Source organism: Chelon labrosus, assembly GCF_963514085.1.
Source record: "Chelon labrosus genome assembly, chromosome: 13".
Taxonomy (NCBI): domain Eukaryota; kingdom Metazoa; phylum Chordata; class Actinopteri; order Mugiliformes; family Mugilidae; genus Chelon; species Chelon labrosus.
The window spans coordinates 6,197,120-6,222,965 of NC_140346.1; the positions used below are offsets into that span (position 1 = coordinate 6,197,120).

General features: G+C 43.8%; 1 protein-coding gene across 2 annotated transcripts; it reads right to left on the reverse strand.

Moving 5' to 3' along the window:
- Window positions 1-2,149: 2,149 nt before the first annotated feature.
- Window positions 2,150-24,750, reverse strand: ets1 (v-ets avian erythroblastosis virus E26 oncogene homolog 1). Of its 2 annotated transcripts, none has more exons than XM_084558074.1 (8): window positions 24,413-24,750; window positions 12,681-12,800; window positions 11,881-12,081; window positions 11,516-11,593; window positions 10,801-10,998; window positions 9,255-9,515; window positions 5,476-5,594; window positions 2,150-5,262 (listed from the first exon to the last, which is right to left on the reverse strand). In XM_084558074.1, exons 1-8 carry the CDS (start codon window positions 24,477-24,479, stop codon window positions 5,047-5,049), a joined length of 1,260 nt encoding a protein of 419 aa, XP_084414200.1. In that variant the 5' UTR covers window positions 24,480-24,750; the 3' UTR covers window positions 2,150-5,046. The 2 variants fall into 2 exon arrangements, with proteins under 2 accessions (XP_084414200.1, XP_084414199.1); XM_084558073.1 differs by having other exon boundaries at window positions 10,801-11,046.
- Between the last annotated feature and the right edge of the window lie 1,096 nt (window positions 24,751-25,846).

Consider the following 25,846-nt stretch of genomic DNA (forward strand, 5'->3'; position numbering starts at 1 on the left):
TGTTATTTTTTCCAAATTTTATTGATAACACTGAAATAATTCAATAAAAGGTGATCAAGGCAGGGCAGACGCCCACAGAAAGTATGTATTTATTCCAAATAGAGAGAAACTATCTGATCTGATCAGGTGTTTACATGGTTGCTAGATGCTACTAGACTCCCATTCTCTTCTCAGCGCAGGAATACCCTTAAATACATGTTGCTTTAAGCCAAATGATTTAGATTTGCCATTTACCCATTTTGCCATTTGAGCTATTAGCATGCTGGTGTGAGTTTAAGTGGTCACATCTTATACTAGGAAATCTCTCTTTTAATATTACTATAAAGCTTTAGATGTAGCTTGTAACACACACATTTTAAAATGGCACTAGAGAAGTAAGTGTAAAGTCCTGTCCTAGGAAGCACATAATTTGATGCACTAGAAAGATAAAATAAATGTGTGGGTGCAATTATCATGACTTTTTGATTTCAAATCATACATTTACACATTTTCCAAAGTGGTCCTGAATGGGCCAGTATTTCCCAACTTTTTGCCTACAGTGGTCCATCACTTAATCTCCTTGTGTCTTTTCTCAGTGACGTTAAAGCTTACATGCAGGAGACAGATGTAGCTTGGTAAGACCCTTTACATAAATATTTAAGTTCGAAATCTGCCACACTCCAGCGTCAAGAGAGCAGCTAGTTGCCGATGACAGGAGGTGATGCTTTTTTGTCAGGAGAGGCAGAAATCATCTGCAAATGTAGGTGTGACAGTTCTCAATTTCTGCGCAGACTTCCTCTTGTCTTTGTCTCTTTTTTCCTCTCATATTTTTTTCTTTGCTTCAACTTTTAAACATGATTTAAATCTGGGGAAGGTTTCACTCAGTGAAACCCGGGGGTGGGGGGGGACTAAGTGTGTCTGTGCGAGCCAGCTTTGTGTCTGTGTTTGGACGTGGAGTAGGCAGGTATGAGTGGTATCATAATGATTTGGATTTTGTTCCAGGTCTGTTGGAACATGCACCGTCTGGGGAAGTATTTTAAAACCTGCCCAGCTATCACGTCTGGTCTGGATCATCGGCCCAGTCAGAGTGAGGGAGGTGGAAGGGGAGAAGAACCACCTGGGTAACCTCAGCCTGCCCTTTGCCAAGAACACCACCGACAGATCCAACACGAGAACATGTGCCTGAATTTGACAGAAGACAGCTCGTGTTTGTGTTGGGCTACACGTGAATTTAAATCAGTCATGAGTGTATTCTATTTCATGTGATTTATATAGTATATGTTTCTTATATGATCAACATCAATCTGTTTTTTTACATTATAAAAGATTACATATCTCAACTTGCTCCAAACTAAATACACACACCACGTTGACATGATAATGCCTACAGTATGTTTAAGATGCTTTCATGTAGGCCTACACTTCTATTAATCCTTTCTGCCTGTCATTTTCTAAAACATAAAAAGACACACTGTTATACTGGACTTGTATTTTTGTATCTTGTTGCTAGCCTGCTGCAGCGGGGCCAAACAGATGTGCAGTTCGGGGCAGCAGGCCACGGCCCTGCATGTTTTCTATCTGCAGTGGAATTTATATGAGGGGTTACGAGCACATGAATGGGCTCCGGTGTGTTCATTCCATTTTTACATCACCTCATCAGTGCGCATGGGACGCACTTGTTAAAGGCGGGACAAACCACGGCCCGCACGTGTTTCAAAAGAAACTTCAGGAGGCACCACGGCGACATGAACAGATTTGTTTCGAATCATTAGGACTGGATTATTGCAGAATCAATTGTTCACTGAAACCATTTATCAGTGTTACACGCCCGAATCTGTTTTTCTGTAAATTAAGAAATGAATTAATAGGTTCCGGTATCTGTTCCGAGTCGCTCATTGATCACGCCGTATATGTTACCAGTGGCTCCTTGGATGTCTGATGGCTCTTATGAAGAGCTTTATAAAACAGCATGCAGACTCTGCATCGCATCTTTGACTACAAACAAAACTATAAAACTGACTAAGAATATGTAATGGTAAAAGCTAGCACGATATATTTAATAGAATTGCATAATAGTAATTTAGTATATAGCACACACTAAGTTACTACATAGCATAATTATAATGATAATGAACCGACACAAATCAAAACACCACACAGAGGGATAAAATCTTTCTTCACATATATTTTATAACATTTTGAAGTACATTAAGTACATTTTAGAAATAGAAGCTACAGTTTATAAAACCTTTCCAGCAGAAATCATTGATGGGCCAGCATCAGCCTTTTTTTTTTTTTCCTCGAGCAGACAGGTCTATTTTCTATGTAAAAAAAAAAAAAAAAAAAAAAAAATGAAAAAACAGAACGAACGAACGAACAAACAGAAATCGCTACATTATTTTGTCCTGCGCTACCTTTAAATTCCCATGAAAGCACCAGCTGTCTGCGTCTTCTTGTCTTTTATAAAATATAAATTATTGAAAAATATTCAAATGTTTGTGAACTAAATACAATAAAAATGATCTCATAACAAAAATACAGAGACACTATAAAATATACAAAAAAAAATAATAAAAAATAACGACAACAACAACAACATCCAAAAAACAATAAGGTTTTCCTTCTGAATCCATTCTGAGATATGCATATGCCACAAAATATTGGTATGTATACACTTGCCTGACTAAGGTTCATCAACACATAAGACCTGCAGTAGATTGTAGTCTGACATTTAATAACAGTATATCTTCCTGATAAAATGATTTTCAAAATATCATTTTTTTCTACTTGAACATTTTCTTCAAGCACATTAATCATATGAAGCTAACCATAGTAACATTATGACTTCGTGTTGGGGGGATGTAGGTGGTGGGGGGAGACTTTTTCATTCCGAATATGACAGAAAATATCTGTAAAGCTCATTTTAACATAAAACAGTGACAACAGGAAAAATAAACAAGAAACAATAGAGGAAAAAAAAAAATAACACAGTGTTTTGGGACATTGGCGTCAATGAACGTACAGTGCAGCTCGATGGTGGATGGGTCTGTGCTCGGTAACGACAGATAAGCTTGTTGTCAGTTAGACATCATGAACATATACAGCATCTCTTTTCTGCACTCAGTGGGAAAACCAGATCAGCAAAGGCATTTCTATTTGTCCTAAAGCTGTGTGCTTGCTTTCCAACATATCAAACAAAAGATAAAAGACAACACTTTTCCAAATACGTGAGAGCTTTCTGGTCCCTGTCTTCTAACATTGTGGACGATACCCGGAGCACCGTGGCCAAAGACCTCACATTGGGTTTTGGTTATTATTCCTGCTTTGTCTCCTGCTTATTTGTGTAATCCGGGTCTCAATAAAGCATTATGAAATACAATCTGTACAAATAGACATCTCAAAAGCTATTTTCATCCATATGGGTAACATTCAGCCACTGTAAACAATAACATTGTATTCTATGATAATATTCAACTTTGGCATTTCCCATAAGGCCAGTGTACAGCCACTGTTCCCACTGTTGGGAGGAAACCGCTGCCAATTTGCTTAAATGTAACCAGTGACTTTTTATGTATTCCGAGCAAATATAGGTGGAATCATACATGAGTTACTCATTCTGAACTGAATATTATATTGTTCATAGATAAGTAGCGCACAAACTTGAAGTTGAAATACATACGTCTGCCACTAGTCCTACACGTCTCAAGTCATACCTGTCATACCTCACAAGGGATCATCACCTGCATTGCCCACAGATTCCTTTCAGTCACTTTCGTCTCATCTCATACAGAGTCCAATTCTCTATAGTCAACATTTTACTATTGCCTGACCCTTTTGTCTTTCCTACGCTGTACCCTCGACGCTCTACTGCAGCTGCTTCCTTTTGGCCAATATGTATAACGAAATAAACAAAGCCGACATTCTTAGGATTTTACAAAATCACTCCCTTGGGTAATTAACTAACAGGTCTATTCAAACACTTTTAAAGCAACGCTAATACGGACAGTGCACTGACAAGTGATGCATCTAATCTGCACACCAAAAAGGTCTCCTCTTACCCCAAGACTCCTGAATTCCCCCACATAGATTGTCTACGGTTTGCTAATACTGGTGGTATATGCAAAAATGCATAAGTTTCAGTCACAATATGCGTCTCTAACAAGGTGGCAAACGTGTTCATAAAGGTGAAAGCGTCAGTTTCAAAAGCAACGGCTACTTTCAGACGCCTTTCAGACACTCTGCGTATGAGTAATCTCACCAGGTCCACACACCCTACGAAGCACAGGGCCAGTGTCTATAGTGTTGTCTGATAACCAATCAGCACGTTTCTGATAAAGGCCCCTTGAGAACAGAACAGTCAAACTTGGCATCCAATGTTTGGTTTTACTGTAATACCTTCACTGACAACATGACAAAAATACTATTTCTAATATCCGCCTGGTAGGTTTACACTGGGTCTTAATACTGGCAGAAATTATAAATTACACTTTTTTTGGTCCTAGCTGAAAACTCTCTCCCAGACAAAGAGAGATGTATGTAAATGTAAGATGTTACACCTTCCCCGTTTCAGTTTTTACATTTTGGCAACCGTTTTCTTAGCAGGAACTTTCCGCCTGCTTTCTGTTTAACCCAACAGTGACGTGAATCCTTTTTACTCTCTCTCTCTCTCACACACACACACGTTGTGTCTTGGTTCCCCTGGCCTCCCCCACTTTGCTACTTAGACAGAACAGAACCTGAACTCTACCCGGCAGCGCTTCGTCTGCCTCGGGCTGCTAAATAATACCGGCATATATCAAACATATCACACATTCACTCACACATGCACGCGCACACAAATGCAACAGGGTTTGAATACAGGTTTTTTGGCTTCTGCCTTCTTTTTAAAATATGGTCTGAGAGACAGGCGCTCAAAGGTGACAAAGACCACAGTTAGTCATTAAAAACATTTTGGTCCCCCCAAAAAATGGTTTACCGACTCTATCAAACAGTTAAGACCACTTTGTGAGCCTCAAGTCTGTGTGGCTCCTTAACTTTTTGTCTTCACTTCCTTTCTCATCTTCGCTTTCACTCGTCCGTGTCGGGCTTTACGTCCAACATTGCGTGCAGCTCCTCAGGAGTGTACCCCAGCAGGCTTTTTAAGTCACAGACAAAGCGGTAGACGTAGCGTTTCCCAGATGTCTTGTGGATGATATTCTTGTCATAGTAGTAACGCAGGCCACGGCTCAGCTTCTCATAATTCATCTTGGGCTTGTTTTTTCTTTTGCCCCACCTCCGAGCAACCTGAAACGGCACAGACGAAAGTCAGCATGTGCCGTAAGGATTAAAATCTAGGCAAATCAAGTTACATTTTTGGGAAAAATATTTAGAAACACAAATGCTACTGATGTAAAACTTTTGTTTTATATGACAAAGAAGACATCTCGTTCATCTGGCTAACTACTTAGGACCTCCCAGCATGTGTGCCAGTGGACCAGCAGGGTCACAACCTCTCACCTCATCTGGGTCAGAAAGCTTGAATTCCCAGCCGTCGCCTGTCCAGCTGATGAAGGACTGGCAAGACTTGTCGGTCAGCAGCTCCAGAAGAAACTGCCACAGCTGGATGGGGCCACTGCCTGCAGAGCAGATGGAGAGAGAAGGGAGAGAGAAGGTGTTCATTTATAGAAGAGCTGTTTACACTGAGAGGGACACATTGTTGTTTGTGCAGATGCTGGTTGGAGTAGAGATCTATTGAAGCAAGTGGGAGTTTGTGGCAAATGCAACCCAAGAGGTTACGTGTGAGGAGACACTTTTCTGCAAAACTGAGGGGAATGCAGTGTGTATTAGATTACAAACTGAAACGTTTTAGAACCATGCATAATTTGTTAATGCACAGCAGTGTAAGAGAAACGGAAGGTTTGTGAAAGAAGTGAAAGAAGTCCCGGAACAAAAGGAGTACTATATATCTTGCAACAGTTCTGCTAAATATGAAACTGTTAAATATTCATGTCAATTATTCACTTGTATCTGAAGGGTGACAAAGTAAACCCTCTAATCTGGGTCAGACTGAAGCACAGCAGTGGAACCAAATGTCCTCCTAAATACAACAGTCCCATTCATCATGTATCCCCTTGTCTGGCAGTTGGCCTGTGCAGTATGTGAATCTAGAGCCTGTGTCCGTAGGAGTTCCATACTGATGAAATCACCATTTTAAAATAAGAGCGGCTGCCTTTAGACCTTAGCAGCACATCTTTAGAACTTGAATACAGACTGTGTGTGTGTGTGTGTGTGTGTGTTTGAGAATGAGAGCGGTTGCTAAGTCGTCTGTAAACTGCACGCATCTTTTAAGAATAAAAGGTAATTGAATAACCTAATGCTAATGTTATTACAAGAGTTTAATACAGCTCATGGAAAAATGGGGGAAAGCAGAACAAAGGCGATCAAAAGGGGTTGGTTTTTATCTCTGAACTAGATTCACTTCAGTGCACTTTGATCGTGTGGTTTTTCAGCGCATACACGAACCCACCCACCTTTGAGGCTTGCATGTTGAAATCACACCTGCCTATGCAGCGCACCGCCTCAGCAAAACTGGAGCTAAGCATAAGTCACCTCTCTCGAGTGCCTCAGAAAACCTAAATGTACCCTTACACAAAACAAACAAAAGCTTTCAGGGAAACAGATGTGTGGGCTGAACACTCGAAATGGCATTTCGGAGCCCTCTTTGCCCCTGCCAGCGCTGAAGAAGGTGCATGACAACAGCCGCTCCGAGTTTGGAAAAATAAGTGGCTCTGCAACACTGGGTCCCTTTCAGACAGAAAGACTTGCATTCCAAAAGTCTGCTACTGTAACAGCAAGCCCACATGAGGGTGATACCAGCCCCCTGTGCTCTCATGCCAGAATGTAGGCGACCCCTTAACACACACAAAAAAAAAGTTTCCAAAAATATGTTTCAATCTTCGTGCACAATGGGCCTCATTGAAAAAGCACAGAGTGTGGCAGAAGGGTGGGAAGAGTCTTTGGTACGTGTAGCTATAAAAGACAAGTTAAACTCATGACTTCTTGTGAAAATGTGGGCCCAGTTAATATGCAACATGTTAACATGACGTACATGTTAAAACAATTCATTATCAATTTAAAAAAAATAAATAAATCAACGTGACTAAACATGAAATGTGTGTTGCAGAGACCTGTACTTGTGAGACAGAAACAGAGAAGAGGCAAAGCAAAGTGTCATGATTCAAATTGAGAGTTATAGCCTGCTGTAAGGCAGCCTAACATTACACTAGACAGAGGTGTAAATGTTGAATTGTCACAGGAAACCACGGCGATGACAACTGGAGCTTCACTTATCTCTCTGCAGCCTTATCGGGCTCCCTGTCCTCGCTACAAGTGTCACCTGTCACCCCGTGACTGGGACAGGAAGCCGAGCAGATCGAGCTGTCGTAAACATCATTTGTGAAATTGTGTTTACATGACGCATTTACACAGAAAAATGTTGGTTTCTGTGAAGTACTACACTATCTTTACACTGCTGCTTAAAACAGAAAAGACCTGAGCGTGCTTTTGGAAAGTGGGGTGTTACAGGAAGGATTTTCTTCTCAATAACACTGCATTACTATGCATTAGGCTGAAAATCTGCCAAGATATCACATATAATCTATTTGGAGCTCCACCCTGTTGCAATAACTCATATCTACATGCCAGGCCATGATTCAAATGCTAAATAGAGTCTAAATGCTGATCTGGAAAGGTTAAGGAGTAACATTGTTCCAAATACATGACCTTACAGTTCCGTACAAACCTCCATCGAGGTAGATAGAGGCTTGTTTAAGAACAGTTTGCAAGACATAATACTGTTTGCATACATTTATTTTTAGTCTGCTGGTTCAGGGAGCAGCACAGCCTCTAATGGTTCTAGAGGGGCTTTTAGGCCGCGTCTTAGTCTTCATTATTTGATTAGAAATACATTACGACATCTTTCCAACATCATTACAAATGAATGACTCATTGTTCTTTAAGTGGCTTTTGAACTAATAACCACACAGATGACCAATTGACGTGTGCATACCAACTTTTTGGGGCATTCTGTCGAAATCTGATGTATGCATTGTTTGTGACGTTATAAATTATGCTCGGAGTTCCCCCTTTTCCTGCGCTGGCAATCTTGCAGCCTTGTGACTATAATTTAAACAAGAAAGAAAAAAAAAAGTCCCGAACTCTTCGTCATTAGGATTCAGCTCAGCGTCTGCAGTGTTCAGCTGTCTTCATATTCTTGTCAGTTTTGCACTGGAACAATTCTAACTAAGCTCTTTACAAATCACCAAAAAGGTATGCAAGACGTGACGTGAGAGGCGTCTTCTTTGTGTGCTACTACAGTGTTTAATGTAAACACAATGACAGAAATACCTTGAAGTTATTTTCACCAGTTTCCTGAGCTCATATAATCATAAAAGTAGCAGTTGTGGCTCAGTGTGTTAATGCATTCCCTCAGATAAAGCAGCAACAGTGGCAGTCTTTACACTTTCCTCTTACCAAAAAACCATGACAGATGCTAAAATAGTGCATCTGCTTCAGAGGAACCTGCAAATATCTCCACATCTTAGTCAACAAGAAGAACACACACACACACACACACACAGGGCTGCTTTTTGAGCATGTATGAGTACGAAGTACGCCTCGTGCGATGAAGAGATAATTCTACTCTGGTGTTATGTGCAGGGGCAGGCATAATTTCAATGTTTCGCCAGCGTTGCTAGGACGACCTGGAAAAAATAGGTTAAGATGCGGGCAGCAGATAACAAGGAGGTAGATGAGAAGTGAAGACAGAACAAGAGAGTGAGAGCGAGAGAAAAGAAGAAAAAAAAGGAGGCATGAGCAAAATCTATTTTGTTTCCTGTGAAGTGCATAACTTGGGCTGCTTGTGTGAAATAGGTGTTTCTTTTTTTTCTTTTTTTTTCTACCTTTGGTCTAAAAGCGGTGCATAAAAGCACCCTCACATCTGGGGCTTTTGCAGAGCATCAACAAGTGAGTTACAGCTGTGCACTGAATTGTATTCCTTGTAGATCTGTAGATCTGTAGATCTGAGTGCGTATTGTATGAATATATGAGCAATGTCTTTTTCTTAAAGTCTGCTGATTGTATGCAGACACTGCCGGGAATAAATAGAAACTCCAAAATGTAACGCGTACATGTTTTGTAGAAGCCCTGCCTTAAGGTCAATAAAATGTCGATGAACCTTTTCAAGGTGGGCTTGTATAAAAATATTATTCAGTGAGTGTGACTTCCAGGCATCTTACCTGTGTATCCTGCCAGTGCTGCTGCTGGGATGACGGGTTTATCCTTGCTGAGGTCTGAGCGCTCCCTCACATAGTCTTTGAAGGTGCCCTTGGGCTTGTGGCCGTGCAAGGCAGCGGGGTAGTCTTCCGAGTCAAAGCTGTCGTAAGACGGTACCCGCTGCAGGCTGCTGAACGATGACTGGCTGCTCCACGACTGGGTCAGCCGGTCGCAGCTCTCAAAGCTCTCGATGCTCTCGAAGGAGTCCTGGCCGCCGAGCTTACCTGCGAGGGAAGAAAGAGTGGGAAGAAAGAGTTGTTAAAAAAAAGGCAACTTTACACATCACAGCTTCAATTTATATGATGTGTGAATTAAAAAAAGATTTATCTTTGACAAAGTGACATAATTGTATTTCTCTACTGCCACCAAATCTGATGTACATGACGTAACACCTTGCTGCTTCTCACTAAGCTACAGCGTTCCGTACAGTACACCGTCTCTCTCCATTTCACACCTCATTTCGCCTTTACAACCACCATTTGGATTTGATTTTAAATGGAAGACAATCACACAAATTGTCTTGCTATTTTTTTTGCCCTGGGGAAAGATAAGAGTGCGTTTTCAATGGCAAGTCATTAACAAATGACAGATAATGCTGCGCCTCTACCGATGCCGAAATCTACAACTGGTGAAATTGAAGCCACATGTGGATATCAGTTGTGCTACAAAATACTTTCCCACGTCGGGAGAGAACAACGCACCGCTCGAAAAGCTCGGTATGCGTGATGCATGAGGATTGGACCTCAAACCTTGCAGGCGAATGCATAAAGCACTGCAAGGAGGCTTGTGTAGTGTACATGGCACATGCTATTCATTTATACAGCTGGGGATTTGTGAGAAGAAAACCCTGGCTTTATGGCTCTAAATGTAAACCATGCTGCTAATTCCTCTGTAAACGATAACTTGGAGAGAAAACAAGTCTGCGCATTCAGGAAAGCAAACGGTTTCATGAGAAAACCCCACGCTCGCCATCTGAGGATGACACCTCTATCTCCTTACCCAGAACCTTCAGGTTGATTCAAGAAAAAGAGGCCAACAAAAACAAGAGAAAAAAAATGTTCTTGAAGGTTACACCACTTGAACTGCTTTACATAGAGGACAGGAGGCAAGAAGAGAACACACTGCGGCTTTTGGTTCGTGTATCGCCCTGACGAAAACAATAGAGCTCTCGTTTTTTTTTTTTTTCCCAACTCAGCCTAGAGTGTATATCATGCAAGTTTGCTTGAACCACAAACCAGAGGGCCTGCTTTTCTTCTGTTCTAATACGTTCACGCTGGTGTGGCATGACAAGATTCTGGTAGCTTGAGCACAATCACACACAGGCTAACACCCACAGAAACCCTTAACATTTACACGCATTGACACAGACGGCGACGCGCTCAGTAAGCAGGCACCTCAAACGAACGGTTGAGTCTGGTGTAAATGCAACACATTTGTCACCGCAGGCCTATGTTCTTAAGATCTTATTAAATCAGCTACATTCTTCATAATCAGCATATGACCGCTCACCTCTGCTAAGGCGTCCCACACACATGTTGTCAGGGGACACCACCTCCTGCTTCACAGTAAAATAGTCGCCCTGCATGGAGTTTAGGGCCGTGTCTCGCAGGATGACAGCAGGGTATTCGCTCTCATACTTGAGCGTCAGCAGTTCCTCCGAGCTGATGGGATGAAGCGTCTGGTAGGACTCTGTGATGAAGCCGGGCTCTGAGTATTCAGAAGGAGGGACACACTGAGCATGCTCAACACCATAGCCTGCAGATACAAAGGGGAATGAGTGTAGACAGGGAGCAGGGAAGGAAAACAAGGAGCAAAACAGAGGAGGAAGATCAATCTTAGAAAAGTGGAGTCATTATCCCTCTTGTGCTGAACTGCTGCCCAAGTGCTTAGAGTGTGACTAGTCTATAACAAAACACAGCCTTGAGTGTGTAAGATGAATTTAGAAGATTATAAGGAAGACAACTGATTAGACCCAATCTCGGCCAAGATGTCTTATTATTTTCTAGGATGTATGTTCAGCATGTACTATATTAAGCCAGAGAGCTGCATCGGGGCTCAATATCAAGAAAATAAATGCAAAGATGTAATGACAAAGGGTCTACTCTTCCACTAAATCCAAATGTATTCATTTACTTCATTCACGGAACCGCTTCCACCATTCCATTCATATTTAAAGCCTGATATCAGACGTGAGTGACTAAGAAGGACTGTGATGAGTACTTACTGACAAAATAGTCTGAGGTATAGCGGGATTCCTGGAAGTTGGAGGTCAGTCCATTGATGGGGTAATGCTTTGTATCCTCTTCATGAAAAATAGATAGAGAGCGAGCGTCAGTGACCTCGTCATTGATTTCACGTATCATGTAACTGCATCCAGCATTATCAAAAATTAATGACCTGCGCTAAATGGTGTCTTCCTGTTTGGCTCCTGTTACTAAAGCAAATACCAACAGAGTCCTAAACTGGCGTAAGGAGTGGTATTGTGATATCATCCTGTGTGCTAAGAGGTCTTTTTTTTTATTATCATCTTAGTCTCTAGTCTTTTAAATCATCTTATAATCAGGAAATCAATATGATCCATGGCCTTACCTTTCTGAAGCATTTCTAAATGTTCCCAAAGGATGTCACCCACAAAGTCGGGCGCTAAGTCCAAGAAGCGCTCCTTCCCCATCGCGCACAGGCTGGCTCCGTTCATGCCAAATTTGTCAAAGTCAACATTCTTCAGGCTGAACTCATTCACTGTCCACGTTAGCCATGCAGCCACGTGGTTTTCTGTCCACTGTCTGGGATCTGAAGAGGATAACAATTGTTAATAACTGCTGTTATATACTACATTGTGTACTACACAATTTACTCAAACCTTCATCTCAACTTGTGACTGATATGACAACAAAGATTTAATGTACTTTTTTTTTTCAGGGTTGAAACTCAGGAATCACAAACGAACAGGGCAACAGCAGTGGATGTAAACAGAAGTGGTAATGAAAATTAAGCCAGATCCGTAGTCGGAAAGCCTGAAAATCACGCTGTGAATCAAGTAGCAGCACGAAGCGGTGTGGTTGCTTCAATTTACAAACTCGTTATTTTACAGTCTAGATTCTCTGGGTGCTGCAGGCAGTCAGTCTGGATGTACTAAAAAGTATATAATGTGAGGCCATGTCTGAAACTACTGGGTGTCTCCTAGTTTTCAGTCAGTCTCACTCAGAAATGCCTCCTTTCACTGAAAGCTCTAAAGCAGGGTGCCAGTGTGAAAGGACCCAGGATGAGCGCGCCTGACATGTGACACGCAGAGCTGGTTCTGAGTACTCGTGGTTTGCTGATGAGATCTGATTTCTTCACTGGAAACGTTAACAGTGGCTAATGAGAATACAAGCAACTGACAGTGTTACCTTTGGGAATACCCAGCCGCTGCTGTTCCTTCGTGAAGCCACTGAAAGTCGCCTTCAGGGCCTGGGACATCATCTCTTTACTTCCTGGAGTGAGCAGTGGTACATCTCCACAGTCCGCATCTGCAAATCACAAAAGACAAAGAATGTGGATTATAATATTATTCGGTGTAATGCCATTATCCATTTCATTTGACATTTGAAATACTAATATGATAAAATTGCATACAGTTTGAATTCTTATTGACAACCCAAGCTTCAGCAATGCATCCTGTATTATATTTCATGCCAATAAAGCTCACTGAACAGAAAATTGAGACAGAGAGGGGGCAGGAAAGAGAGTCCTGTGAATGTGGTTCAGTTATTCACACAAATGCAGCCACACACACACAAACAAAATCAACACATTTCTGTCTACCGTGATCAACAATGAAGTTTAACAATTACATTCCGTCTAGACAGACGCTGTCTCCATATCAGATCCAATCTATATAAACAACTGTCACAGCTTTGGATGTAATATAAAAAACAAAATACAAGGCAGCACTGAATGCAATGCACAGTGAGCATGTTTCCATAGAGTTCTAATATTTTTAGAAAAATGCATTCAGTGTTAAATGTTAGTGGTTTTCAAACACTTTCTTTCCAGTACCGATGGGATCCTTTGGTAAATCCCACTCATCTGGCACTCTGCTTTAAAACAGACGTGCAAGTTTATTTACAAACACTTCAAACACTACCCTCTCTCCTACTCGCACATCCTGGGTGGGAAAGCAACGTCTGGTGCCCATCAACGACACCGTGACCCCTGCTAGCCCTCCTACCATGTCGCCACTACACAGTGGGCCTACTGTCACAAGACCGAGCATGGGGTCAAACATTCTGACAGGTCAGGGGTCAAGGGATGAGGTGATGATGTCACCGCGGCTGCCGGCGGGTGGCTTGGAGACTTGGGGGGTGGGCCGTCTCGAGGGTTTCAGTCACACACTGGAGTTACTGTTCCCTGCTCACAGCCAGTGGGCACCCAGTGGGGAACAGAGCTCCCTTTGATGACTTTAAACAGTGCCTGATGACTCGCACTCATCTAATTAGACTGAGCAGGCTGCAGAAGTGTGGGATAAGGGGGCAAAGCAGAGGAGATGGCGAGGGGAGAAGGGGGAAAGAGCCCCCGGGCAATTAATACTAGAATAGACGGCCAAAAAACCAAGACGCGACAAATGACTTGTAAATAGAAACAAAAGGGCTCCATAGAGTTTCTATTAACCGGCACTTTTTATCATTCAATCTGCAAAGTGCCCGCATGCATTTACACAACAAAGGCCGACATCTATCATACTCTGCTGGTGTGCAGCATGATGCGATATCGTTATCTTGCCTGATCAACTCTGGAGGGTAAAGTGTGGAAGGCAAAAGTCACAGACCGCAACAGGTCACGCTGGGCCTTCAGGAGGTTTAAATCAAGTTTTCCATCAAGCCTCGTCTTTTGCAACACGCCTATCTCTCCAGTTCATCTTTCTTCATCTCGTCAGTTTAAATCATTAACAACCAGATCACAAAGGGACTGAAGGCAAATTAGCCGCGAGGAAAAGCTGCGTCGCTCCCTTCCCAGCGCCGCCATTCGTCGGACCCAGATGTTCTGGCATCTCCGCCGGCTGGTGGTTTTATCTGCCAGCAGAACACTAGGGCGACATACAGTTCAAGCTTGTTTTCACCACTCGCTGACGTCTCGACCTCGTCTGGAATGCACAGCAGCTGTCCCTCCTTTGCCCATGTAACCAATGTCTGTCTGGCTGTTAGCAAAATTAGGTCTCCTGTTTTTTTTTTTAAACTGTCTTCAGGAGTTTTTTCCCCTCTTTTTTTCCTCTCTCTCTCTAAAGAAAGAAACACTGCAGACACAGAAGACACACAGTCCTTTGCTTCTTCATGTGATTCAATTAGGCCTGTAATAATATATCGCTCCTTGTTACACTGGTGAACAAACATAAAGTTAACAGAAGGAAAAGCAACGCTGAAGAGCAGAGAATAAACATGCTTTTACAGCCTCGCATCATACGTCAGTTAAACCATTGTCAGACGCGGCTCGCATGTCAAAATAAACCGTGTAGTTTCATAATAAGAATAAGGCCTGAGCAAGCTGTCTTTGAGCAAAGTGGCCCCTGGCTGTCTCGGCTTCCAGCTCGAGCTCATTTTTCTTTCGAGTAGTGTTGGTGGTGCAAAAACGTACATGTTGCAGACACTACCCTTGCAAAGGGCTGCAAACTGAGATGGGACTGGAGCTCAGACAGTCTGCGCTTTGATGTGAAGGCAAAGGCAAAATGTGGCAGTTTATTTAAGCTGGATCGAGTGGAGTTTGTCTGCACTTTCGAACCGTTTACCCCCCCCTCCCTCCACGTCGCTTTTATCAACCCAGCATTTTCTTGCCGCACAGACTTGAACCCACTTTAGCACTAAATCCTCCATCAAAGACACTCAACACCATGGTGCATGAGAACTAACATAAGGCACTCTAAAGAGAGAAATATATGAACCATGATTATAGAGGGAATACAAACGTGAACTGCAATTTGTGTAATTCCTTTTGTTTTTGAATTACTTGTTTCCCCCGCTTAAAATTAGTTTGAAGTGGGATTTCTGTTTACTGTCTAGCAGCAATTCAAAGCGCAGCAAATGTGTTCTAAGTTTGAGCTGTTAGGTGACAGTGCAATTCCATGTCAACGACATAGATGGCTTTCCTTATATAGCATGAACCGAGTTGAAATCTAAAAAAAAAGAGCAGAGGGAACAGCAATGCTGAAAGGCAAACACTCAAAGTGAAGCGATAATAGAGCAGTAGCCATGGTGAATGATCCATATGAAAGTTATCTGCGGCAGTGCTAATGTACAATGTGCATCCATTAGTGGAAGAGGCGAGCATGAATCTAGACAATCTCTAGTAAATGATGAAGTCCTGATACGATTTCAATGCCTGCGAGTCCCATTAGATGCAGCATGGTCAGTATGCACTGAGAGTTAGAGCATCCACAAGTCATCACTTTCCACATTAGACAGTGTGGGTCTGTCCGCAAAATGAGTCCCATCCACTTAGCTCACAAAATGTGGGAGTGGTTATAAACCATGGGCAACATTATGGCATTCATATTTTGCTAACAAGACTTGGGCTACAAAAAAAAAAAAAAAAAAAAAAACGTCTGCACTGAAAAGTATAAAACGAAACCATCTCTTATAATGATGTAGAAAACATAAGTCCATCTATTCTGGGAATCACTGATGAAGTCAGACTGATGTTTAGTCTGGGTGTACAGTAAAAGGTATTGATTAGCCACTCCCCTCTTGCCATGATGCGAGTAATGCACAAGCTGGTGAGTGCGACAACAATATTCACCCCCGGGGAATCTCACTAACATGCTGTGCACCTTTGCTGTCCTGCCTCTTATGAGCGAGCCCCACCCCAACCTCAAACCTAGGTTCAGTTTGGCACCTTAGGCTGTTAAACTGACACACGTATAAACACACATACACAAACTAAATTAGCAGCCGTCTTCGCCTGTGTGCCAGAGCGTGGGTGTGAAATTGGGATTTTTGCGGCCGGGGCCAAAGTCTGTTGGGCTGGAACAGGCAGGGCTGGGCAGGGTAGGACAGGGCCGGGGGAAGATAGCAGAGGGATCGTTTGGAGCGGGCAAGGGCGGGAGTGAGTCACCAGCATGTAATATGAGCCCATCACAGGACAAGAGAATCGGGGGGTGGGCACAAAGAAAGAGAGAGGGAGAGAGACAAATGAATGGAAGTTTCATAATGCTCCCTCTCTTCTCCTTGTCTCTGGAGTGACATCACAGTGGGATCGGTGCCATCTCAAAGCCTCTGGCGGAGACTCAGTTCATTCATAAAGCCTGGACTGCTGCCTCCACTCAGAATGATGCAATGATACAAGCAGAGCAGGCAACCAGACCCAACAAATAAGGGGCAATATGCTTTCTATCATGCGATTGAGATATAAATAGCTCTATAGAGTTTGTGAGTGGGTGTGTGCTGGTGTGAAGAAAGGAGAGTGGACTGTGATGAAAATAAGGGCGCTATTTCAATGGCAATTAAAAGCTGGGTTTTTGAAAATGAAAATACTTAAGGTTCAAACAGTAATTCATCTCAACTCTGTCAAAACAGTGGCAGTTTATGTCTCCTGCTCTATGCCACTCTGTATCTCATTGTATGGTGGGCTTTTTATACATATGGGTTTTTTTTTTATATAAATACGCGAAGGTCCGTTTCTTGCGGCTAAGTTGCCACTTCCTGTGGGAAGTGAGGTGAGTTGTGGGTTCAGGTGAAGGTCAAACATTTCATAGCCACCACTGCAGTCGTATGCACACACATCTTCTGTAACCACTCGTCCTGTGAAGGGTCGCGGGGGGCTGGAGCCTATCCCAGCTGTCATCAGGCGAGAGGCGGGGTACACCCTGGACAGGTCTCCAGTCTATCGCAGGGCTAACACAAAGAGACAGACAACCATTCACACTCGCATGTCACCAGTTAACCTAACCAGGAGAGAACCCACGCAGATACAGGGAGAACATGCAAACTCCACACAGAAAGGCCCCAGTCGGCCTGGATTCGAACACGGAACTTTCTTGCTGTGAGGCATCAGTACCACGCCACTGTGCCGCCCACAGTCGCATACTCTTCCTGAAAATACATGCGCATAAGTACATATCAGCAGGGTCACAGCAAGGTGCAGGGAAAATGACAGGAGGTCTTGGTTACTAGCCGAGCGCTTATAATCGGCTCTTTAAGGCAGACCGGCCTAACCACAGCAGACCAGAGGTGACAGTGGTATCTGAGAGAGCCTTTGATGGAGATCCATATCTGGACCCCTGGTCTGGGAACGCGGGGTCATAAACCCGGCCAGTATGAAGGGAGTCCATTCAACGTCGACCAGGGTGATAAAGTGGTGACTGAGGGCTGCAGTGGAGCAAGAGGAGGAGGACGGGTGGGCAGTTTGGTTTTAAGAGGACTGCTTGTTCAGTCAGCCACGCTGTTTAGATTTCCATCTCAATGCCAAGGATGAGGAACAGAAGTGCAGGCACGGCGATGAAGTCAAAGCAGACAGAGGCCCGAGCTTGCTCCAAGCTGTGTTAAGCTGAAGTAATCCAATGCACAAACCGGGACAATCCCACCATCAGTGCTGAAACACGACTTTTATTCTTAGCGCTTCGCCACTGGCTTCTGGCTGCCCTCCTGAAACACAAGCCTGTGGTGGTGTAAGGCCGCCGTATGGGAAGAAGCCACTATTGCTGACATCTGTCTTCGGCCATGAAAGTAGAGTTGCCCAGGATCACCACCACCACAGACACACTGGCTACCGAAGCAGACAATAAGTCAGACTAATACCCCATAGCTGCCTTTCTGTCTTTCTTTCTCCCACTCCCTGCATCTCTGAAATCATATTAGCTTATGATGTGAAAGTGCATTAACTCCACTGTTTATGCCAAAGTCTCAGCGCTTGATATGACATTGGGTTTGAAATGATCCGCGCCATCAGCAACAGACGCTAAACATATTTTTGCTAAAAGCTTGATGGAAACTCTTTCCTTTTCCAGGACTACGGGGGAAACAAAGACAAATCGCTTGCAGCAGGATTTGGCTCTTTGTTGCTTTTTTTAACTGCCAGCAAGCTTTGTTGATCTCTGATCTTTAACGGTGTGAAAAGATCTAGTTTTTAGGTATGCCTCAAGTGTTAAAGATTGTGCAACTCTAATGCACAACAGCTCACTGCACGGCCTCTAAGTTCTCTATTACTTTGAGGAGGCGGATAAATAATGTTGGGAAAATGCTTTACGCTGCAGACACAAGAAGTAGAGATCTGGGAAATGGGAATCCATAGATGTTAAATATTTAAAATGAAAGCAGTATTTATTCCAAAGGGCTTTGACTGTCTTGTCCCATCCATCAGTGCTAGTTCACATAGTGTGGGAAAAAAAAGGAGATGACAGGCGAGCATTTCACTGGAGTGTGCAGGTGGTGTTAGCCTAGCCGTTTTCAGGCTAGCTGCCCTCCCAGGCTCCGTCCCTGTTATAAACAGACATGGGATGCTCTGGGGGAAGTGTTTAGCTGTTAAACCAAACACACGACATATCTGACAAACAGTTTACTCTCTGTGTTGCATTTTTTCCACGAAACACGGTGCCTGGCCCATTTTTAGTCCAAACTGATACATTCCGCAATCAGGTTCCTGATATAAGTATGAACTATGTGGGACAATGTGCAGCCACACATACACGCACACTGATGGAACTGTTCTCCCTTCTCTGGTGCAACGAGTATGCACGTAAGTCTTGTAATGGCTGGGTCCAATTATACATCATACATATATGAAGAGATTGTTGCTTGTTTGAAGGCAAGCTATGGCCAGCAGATGGATACTTGATAAATAAATTCTCACAAGACCGCAGTGTTTTCATGTTGCATGCCTCGCATTCCACCTCTGTTTTACAATCGCTAATGTGCTTCTCACAGCTTTCTTGTTTTCCTCTAATGTGACCAAAAATGACTTGTGGTCTAAGTGGCAAAATGGTTTCAGCTCTGGATGATGAATTACCCTTCTATTTTAAGCTCAGTGTAGGCTCCATGGGTAATAGGAGCATAAAACGTCAAACATCTGGCCACATCGCTCTTCCTTTATCTTGTTTACAATGTGCGTGTTTTTTTAATCATGACGTAAAAACACCTTGAGTTCGATCTGAATGTATTGATTAAAAGATGTAAACCGTGATGATGGCATGATAGCTGGAAAATTACAACTCTGTGTTTTGCAATAAAAAGATGGAAGTGATTTTCAAAACATGAGAATAGCCCTGCAGTTGTGTAAGCTTGTGTTCGAAGTGTCCTCTTAACCAGCCTCTTTTTAGTTCTCTTTCTCCGTCACTATTACCCATACACACACTCAACGGCACGCACAGACAGGCTGTGACTCATGCCATCAAAGAATGACTGGACTTCAGGGGATATCATTCCGCTTCATCTAACAGTGTGACTGGTCATGATACAAGCAATGACCATATCTTGTAAAATTCCTGCTTAATGACTCAACATTTGTTCACTGTTACCATGTAACCATGCAGAAAACAATCGCATGTTTCTCGTCTCACTAATGAGCATTCACGTGAGGCCGAATGTTAGTCTTCTACAAACATAATTTCTGTAAGTGAATGTTGTCAAAGTAAAGTTATTTGCAGATGTCAGTCAGCTGTTTCTACTTTTGGAGCAAATGCCAAAAAGGCACCTCCTTGGCACATGTGCACCTACATAGCAGACTCCGCCACACACACAAACACACCCTTCTCTGTCATTTTTTTCCTTTGGCAGACCAGACAATCAATACAACTCTGATGCTGTAGGTCTGATACACAGACAGTCTGTAGCTATGCCCTATTTGTTCACCTGATTACAAAAGCAGTGCGCAATGCACGCGGACTCCAAAAACAGGTGGCGAGCAGCAAACGCAGACAAAGGAGAATATGAAAGGAAGAAAATCTGGAACGTACGCCGGTCGAAATGAGTGGCACAGCCTTGTTGTGGACAGCTGAACATCCATGGGGAAACAGACCCCACTGCCTTTCAGGACAGTGGATTGATTCTCAAAGCAGGCGTGTTTCTAAACTTGCCCAGTTTAGGAAACATGGGTCCTAAATGTGGAACCATAAAAACAGAAACAGCAACAGAGCAAGAGGACAAAAAAAGTTTGAGAAGCATTCAATGCTAGGCTGAGATGCGTGGGCAGACAACAGTTAGGGTTCGTAAATGGTCTGGTAACGCAGGGAGGGGAGAGGCCTGTGGTAGCAGTAACCAGTGCGTGCGGTGCAGCAGGCGTCTAGTTCCATGACTCAGGGACTACAAACTAGGAATGACTGGATAGGACAAAGTGCACTCACCGCGAACTCACTATATACCACATCAAGGTGTCGTGAGAGAAGCCCATGTGGCCAACAGAAAGGCATGGAAGCAGAGGGAGAAAGGGAAAGGACGGGGAGGAAAAGCAGAGGCAGGACTGTGTGTGTGAGTGGGTGGGTGAACGACTGAAAAGAATTGTCTGTTACAGAAATTGCATGTCAGTGTTTCATTTTCCCGGCCAAGGACTAAGTTTTCCGTTGTTTTGGTTGTTGGCCTTTTGGGGAATGTGAGTAAAATGAGAAGAAGAGCTAGGAGAGGCACTCAAACCATTTTTATCTATATTTTTTTTGACTATTCACTGCCAGCACGTTGAACACACCTTCCTCAGGCCCACTCTCACCATATGCTTGTTATTTAGCAGACGGTTGTATCTGGTGCTAACACGCCTTACTTTATGACTAAGCTTTATAAGCAAAGATTAAGGCGTGTAGTCACCAGGGAAGCATTGAGAAATGACCCACGCAGGATAAAGTTTTATGTTTATATGGGCAACGCGGCAGATGACAGGTTGAATGGAAGAGCAATGAATGAAATGCTGTGAGTGGTGGGGGAAACCCATCTGATGTAACATAGTGGCATAACTGAGCAGAGCGGGAAAGAAAGAAAGAAAGATAGAAAGAAAGAAAGACAGGGCCCTTGTGGAAACTCACAGACATCCACTTCATTGGTGTCTGCCCAGTATGTTGACAATTCTAACCAGCACAGGGAGGCCCATTGAGGAAGCTGGTATCTGTTGCCCTCTGGGCACAGACATGGCCTGGTCAAACACTACCTAATGTCACATGGTTGATGCACTGAACACAGGACTGACTAATCAAGTTAAGATCTCGCAGACCAGCGCCTCCTCCATCTGACACGGCGCACATCAGATGAAAAACTGACCTGTTTGGACCGATTCATTGACACACCACATCAAGAGAAGCCCGGATCGCCCAAACAGTGTTTGCACAGCTGCCAGCCAGCCCCACACACTCAAACATTGGCATATATTACACTGCGCTACTGAGGTAGTGCTGACACAAACCCACCAAAGCAAGAACCTGGAGCTTATGTAACTCCCTCTGTCCTGACACAAGCCGCCCCTCTCCGCTCTGTAACAACATGGGAGGCAAAATTAAAAAGAAACTCCTTCTTAGAGTCATTCATGCGGCGCGGCCTGTATGAGTGCACTGTACGTGGCAGGCATGGAACATGACGCCAAATAAGGCATCTCTGCAGATTCACCAGAACTGCCAGTTACAACAAACTCCTGCGTTTTGATCAGATAAACGTCAGCCTCCCTTCAAGCTCTTTCTATGCTCCCATGCATGCTACACAGCAGGGCATGCTCACAAGCATTCCTGTCAGTCACTGAACCCCGACCTTAAGGCCTGATGAAACAGAGAATTAAAGTGAAAGAGTGACAACCCACATGAGTCTAAAACAAACTTGCATTGTAAATAATTGGCAACTCAGTTGAATATTAATTGGACATCCATGATCAGTGTTCTGTGAATGTACAGTGAGGCTCCCCATTATGTCCTCTGCTTAATCTTTAAAACTTCTTGTAGAGAGTTTTGTTATGGCTACATAATTCTTTCAACAATAAGCCTGCACAGTCTGGTTTACAATGAAGTAAGTGCACCGCGCCAAGAATTGACTACTGTAACACTGAACAGACAAATAACAGCTTGGTGGAACATTAGAAGCTATGTTTGGGAGTACCTCTGACCCTGGCGGAGTGTGAGCACTTTTAAAGGAATTACCTCAGCTGGAGAGTGAGGACAGGCCTTGGGTAAGCCGACTCTAGGCGTACTTCCGTCGCAAAACAAAACAAACATTATAGTAAGGTGGGCTGGAAGCCACTTAAGCCTGTTAGCGGGGTATGCATGATCCTACAGTATGTGATTGCAGGTGTTTGGGGAAATTCAGAAAAAAAAAAAAAACACAGCTGTACTTCGCACAGTGGCATAGCTCTGCGCTTGCCTGTGAAGAGCTACATCCACTAGGCGAGCTGCTTCTCCCAGTGGCAGTCCCGCTACTCAGAGTTCAACACATCAACAAAATGTATTCCGGCTTTGAACGGAGGGCTTATCTCTTTCAGTGAGTTGTAAGGAAAGAGCCTGTTATAATGCTTCACATGCCTGCAAGTCTGTTATGTCTTATTAGGATTAGGAACAGCCTTGGACATTTGGTAGCACATTCATCTTGTAAGCGTGGTAATACCAAGGAGTAAACAGAACAGTTTGTGGGTGTGTGCGTGCGTGCGTGTGTGCGAGAGATTCAGAGAAAAGATGTGTTGCGTGAAGTTGTGAGCTGCTCCTTGGCAGCCTCAGTTTGACCCGAGTGCGTCGGATTGAGCGTAAGCAGGAGCGAGCATTGCGAAACGGTTTTGCAAGATAGCGATACGCTCTGGCAACACAACTGCAGCTGTCAGCACATTTGGTGAGTTTTGTGAGATGTGCACGTACGAATGTATGCTCTGCAGGTAGGAGAAGGTGGTTAATGCGGTTAGTCACAACTCTTTAGTGGATCAACACCAGCAATTAGCATCAAATTTCCACAGTGCATCGGTGCTGCGTGCAGATCTGCTAACAAGCTCAGTGCCACCTGAGCTGCAAAAACACAGGGGATTAGTTAATGTAAAAAGCTGCCGAATGCAAATCATCCAAACATGCCACCATGTGTAACACAGGCGTGCGTAAAAATGAGAAGTGAAACCAACCAAAGGTTTAAACCCCAACACAAAGACAGCTCACAGTTGCGGCCTTCCTTTCACTGTGTATGTGTGTGTGTGTGTGTGTGTGTGTGTGCCATGGACTACCCCTGGAGCAAGCCAAGTGTTCCAGGCAGCAGAGTTAAGAGAGGCAAGCCTCAGCACTGCAGATTCATCACCTCAGCCTGCCTTCCCTTCCCTCTGGAAAGTCAGTTTCAGCCGCTGAGGAGAAGGAGGAGGAGGAGGAGGGGGAGGTAGAGAAGAAAGGAGAGAGGGGAGGCAGAGGAGACAGTGAGGTTGGCAGGGAGGGGAGTTAGTAGGCACCACTGCCCCTTCTCCCAATGCCGCCTGGGCAGAGTGCCTCGGCTCTCCCCTGCATGGCATGGAATATATGGGTCAGAGATGGGTGATTAGATGGGAGGGAGAGAAGGTGGTAATAGATCTCCACAGAGATCAAATGAGGTTGAAAGAGAGAGGCAAGGCGTTTGCACAACAAACCTACAAGTCAATTTAACAGTGGACTGAGGCAACACGTATCAAAAAGAAAAAAAAAAAACTTACACAACTGTTTAAAGATAATAAAATCTGAGTGATCTTGACAGCGACATGACGGAGTATCACAACTAAAAACGTCACACTGATTTCGTTTAAACTTTCTGACGCTGTGACAGTTTCTCCTACAGCCCATCACTGGACAGACTTTAAACTGAGATGCAGTAACTTTTTTTTTCCCCCATCGTGGCACCTTGTTTCACACAAATAGTATTACAAATCACAAAAGGCACACCGGCGAGAGGCTGATTCATTCAGTAGTAAGTATGTAACGCAGAGCTTAACAGGCTATGCCATGCATGTAGCCTCCGGCGTGACGGCATATTTTTCTTTCGTGTTGTCCAATATTGAGCAATCCATGCCGTCCTCACACCGGAACGCGCTCAGGACTCTGTGTACCCCCGAGCGCATCTAACTGCCGAGAAATCGACGCTGTGGTTACCATGAACGTAATGTGCCGCCAGCCGCCTGTGTTGCAAGGAAACACTTGGGACTAATGTCAGTCTCGTTTTTAACTGTCAAGCCCGTAAAGAAGAGTTGTATTACTCACCGTCCATTTTTTCAGCCTTTATGATGGTTAACGTCGGTTTCATATCGACAGCTGCCGTCATGACCATCAGATCAGCGTGACTTAATAACGCCGCGTCCCTCTTTTATTCTAACAGCTCCAAAAGCTCAGTATAAGGAGAGGGGGGGATCTTCTCTTCCTTTGGCGCAACCGGTCGATTCACTGTGTTTGAAATATCTTTCCTCTCACACTAAAAAGCGACTGAGATTCTTTGAGTCCTAACTTGTGTCTCTCTTTCCCTCTCTCCCTCTCCGTACACACACACGCTCTCCCTCTTTTCCTCGTTCTTTCTTACTCACTCACTCACACACTCACTTCTTCCTCTCTATCTCTTCCTCTGCTTATGGGCGTTGCATTGCAAAGCCAGAGCGCGTCGACAGCAAGGGGCGGCGTTTTGGGGGCTGACTTGCCAGTTGATTCACAATTCAATTACAACGCCCCCCCCCCCCCCCCCCCCCCCCCACCCCACCCTTCCACACACACACACACACACACACATACACACACACAAACGGTCACACGTCTGGTCTTCTACCACCGCCCATTCAATTCTGTGAGAACCTATTTGTGCCAAGACCCCTTTGCGTCATTAGACGCAGCGAGCAGTCCACATATTCCCGACAACTGCTTCCAGGGATGAGAAATCACTCCAAAGAAGTGAGATCTGAGAAGCCTCACATATAACATCAAGCCACATTTTTAGGGAGTCAATGTCAGATTTGTAAAAAGGAATACGGTGATCCAAAACGACTCATTTCTTGCCAGATATTACTTTTAATGTCCTAAATGAATGTCTCAGGCACACTGAGGGCACACAAACAGCACAGTATGGTTGCCATCTGACACTTTCAGAGGCAGAACATTATGTTATTTAAAAATAAAGCTATTTGGAGACAGTTTTAGAGATTAAAATGGTTACGAAGCAGCAGATCCTACCGGTTGACATGTAGTTTACATCTAAAAACATAACAGGGAGTTAAAAGGACAGTCTGGTCTGTCTCTGCCCTATGTTCCGCAGGCCCAGGTTTCCTCATAACTTGTAACTCACCCTCGTAAACACCCCAGAGTATTTCCTGTTCACCTCGTGCTGATCAATAAAAACCTACCATGTCTATTTTCTTTGCACTGCTGTGCCAGATACTCTGAAGCAACGGATGTCAAATAGGTGCAGCATTAGTGCATACAAAACAAGGTGTGCACAGAGTGCAAGGCTTAAAATCTGGTGGCATATATTTAAAACGAATCAAACCGCGTCTCTTGTCACCAAGGTCATCAATAAGAACGTGATCTGGAAAAGGCAAACTGCCTTGTCTTATTCTCAGTTACTATAGCTCAGATTTTATGGGGGTTTTTTTTGTTTGTTTTTTTTCTTGGTTTTGTGCTTTCTTATCTGCAATAATCAGGAACAATGACCAT

What these genes read in the sequence shown, in the direction of transcription:
- ets1 (XM_084558073.1), bottom strand. Translation starts at nt 24,479, where the DNA reads ATGGTCATGACGGCAGCTGTCGATATGAAACCGACGTTAACCATCATA. An exon ending in TGTGGGACGCCTTAGCAGAG is followed by an intron (nt 9,516 to 10,800) that starts GTGAGCGGTCAT and finishes CTTCCCTCGCAG; the next exon opens with GTAAGCTCGGCGGCCAGGAC. An exon ending in AGCACTGGCAGGATACACAG is followed by an intron (nt 5,595 to 9,254) that starts GTAAGATGCCTG and finishes TCTGCTCTGCAG; the next exon opens with GCAGTGGCCCCATCCAGCTG.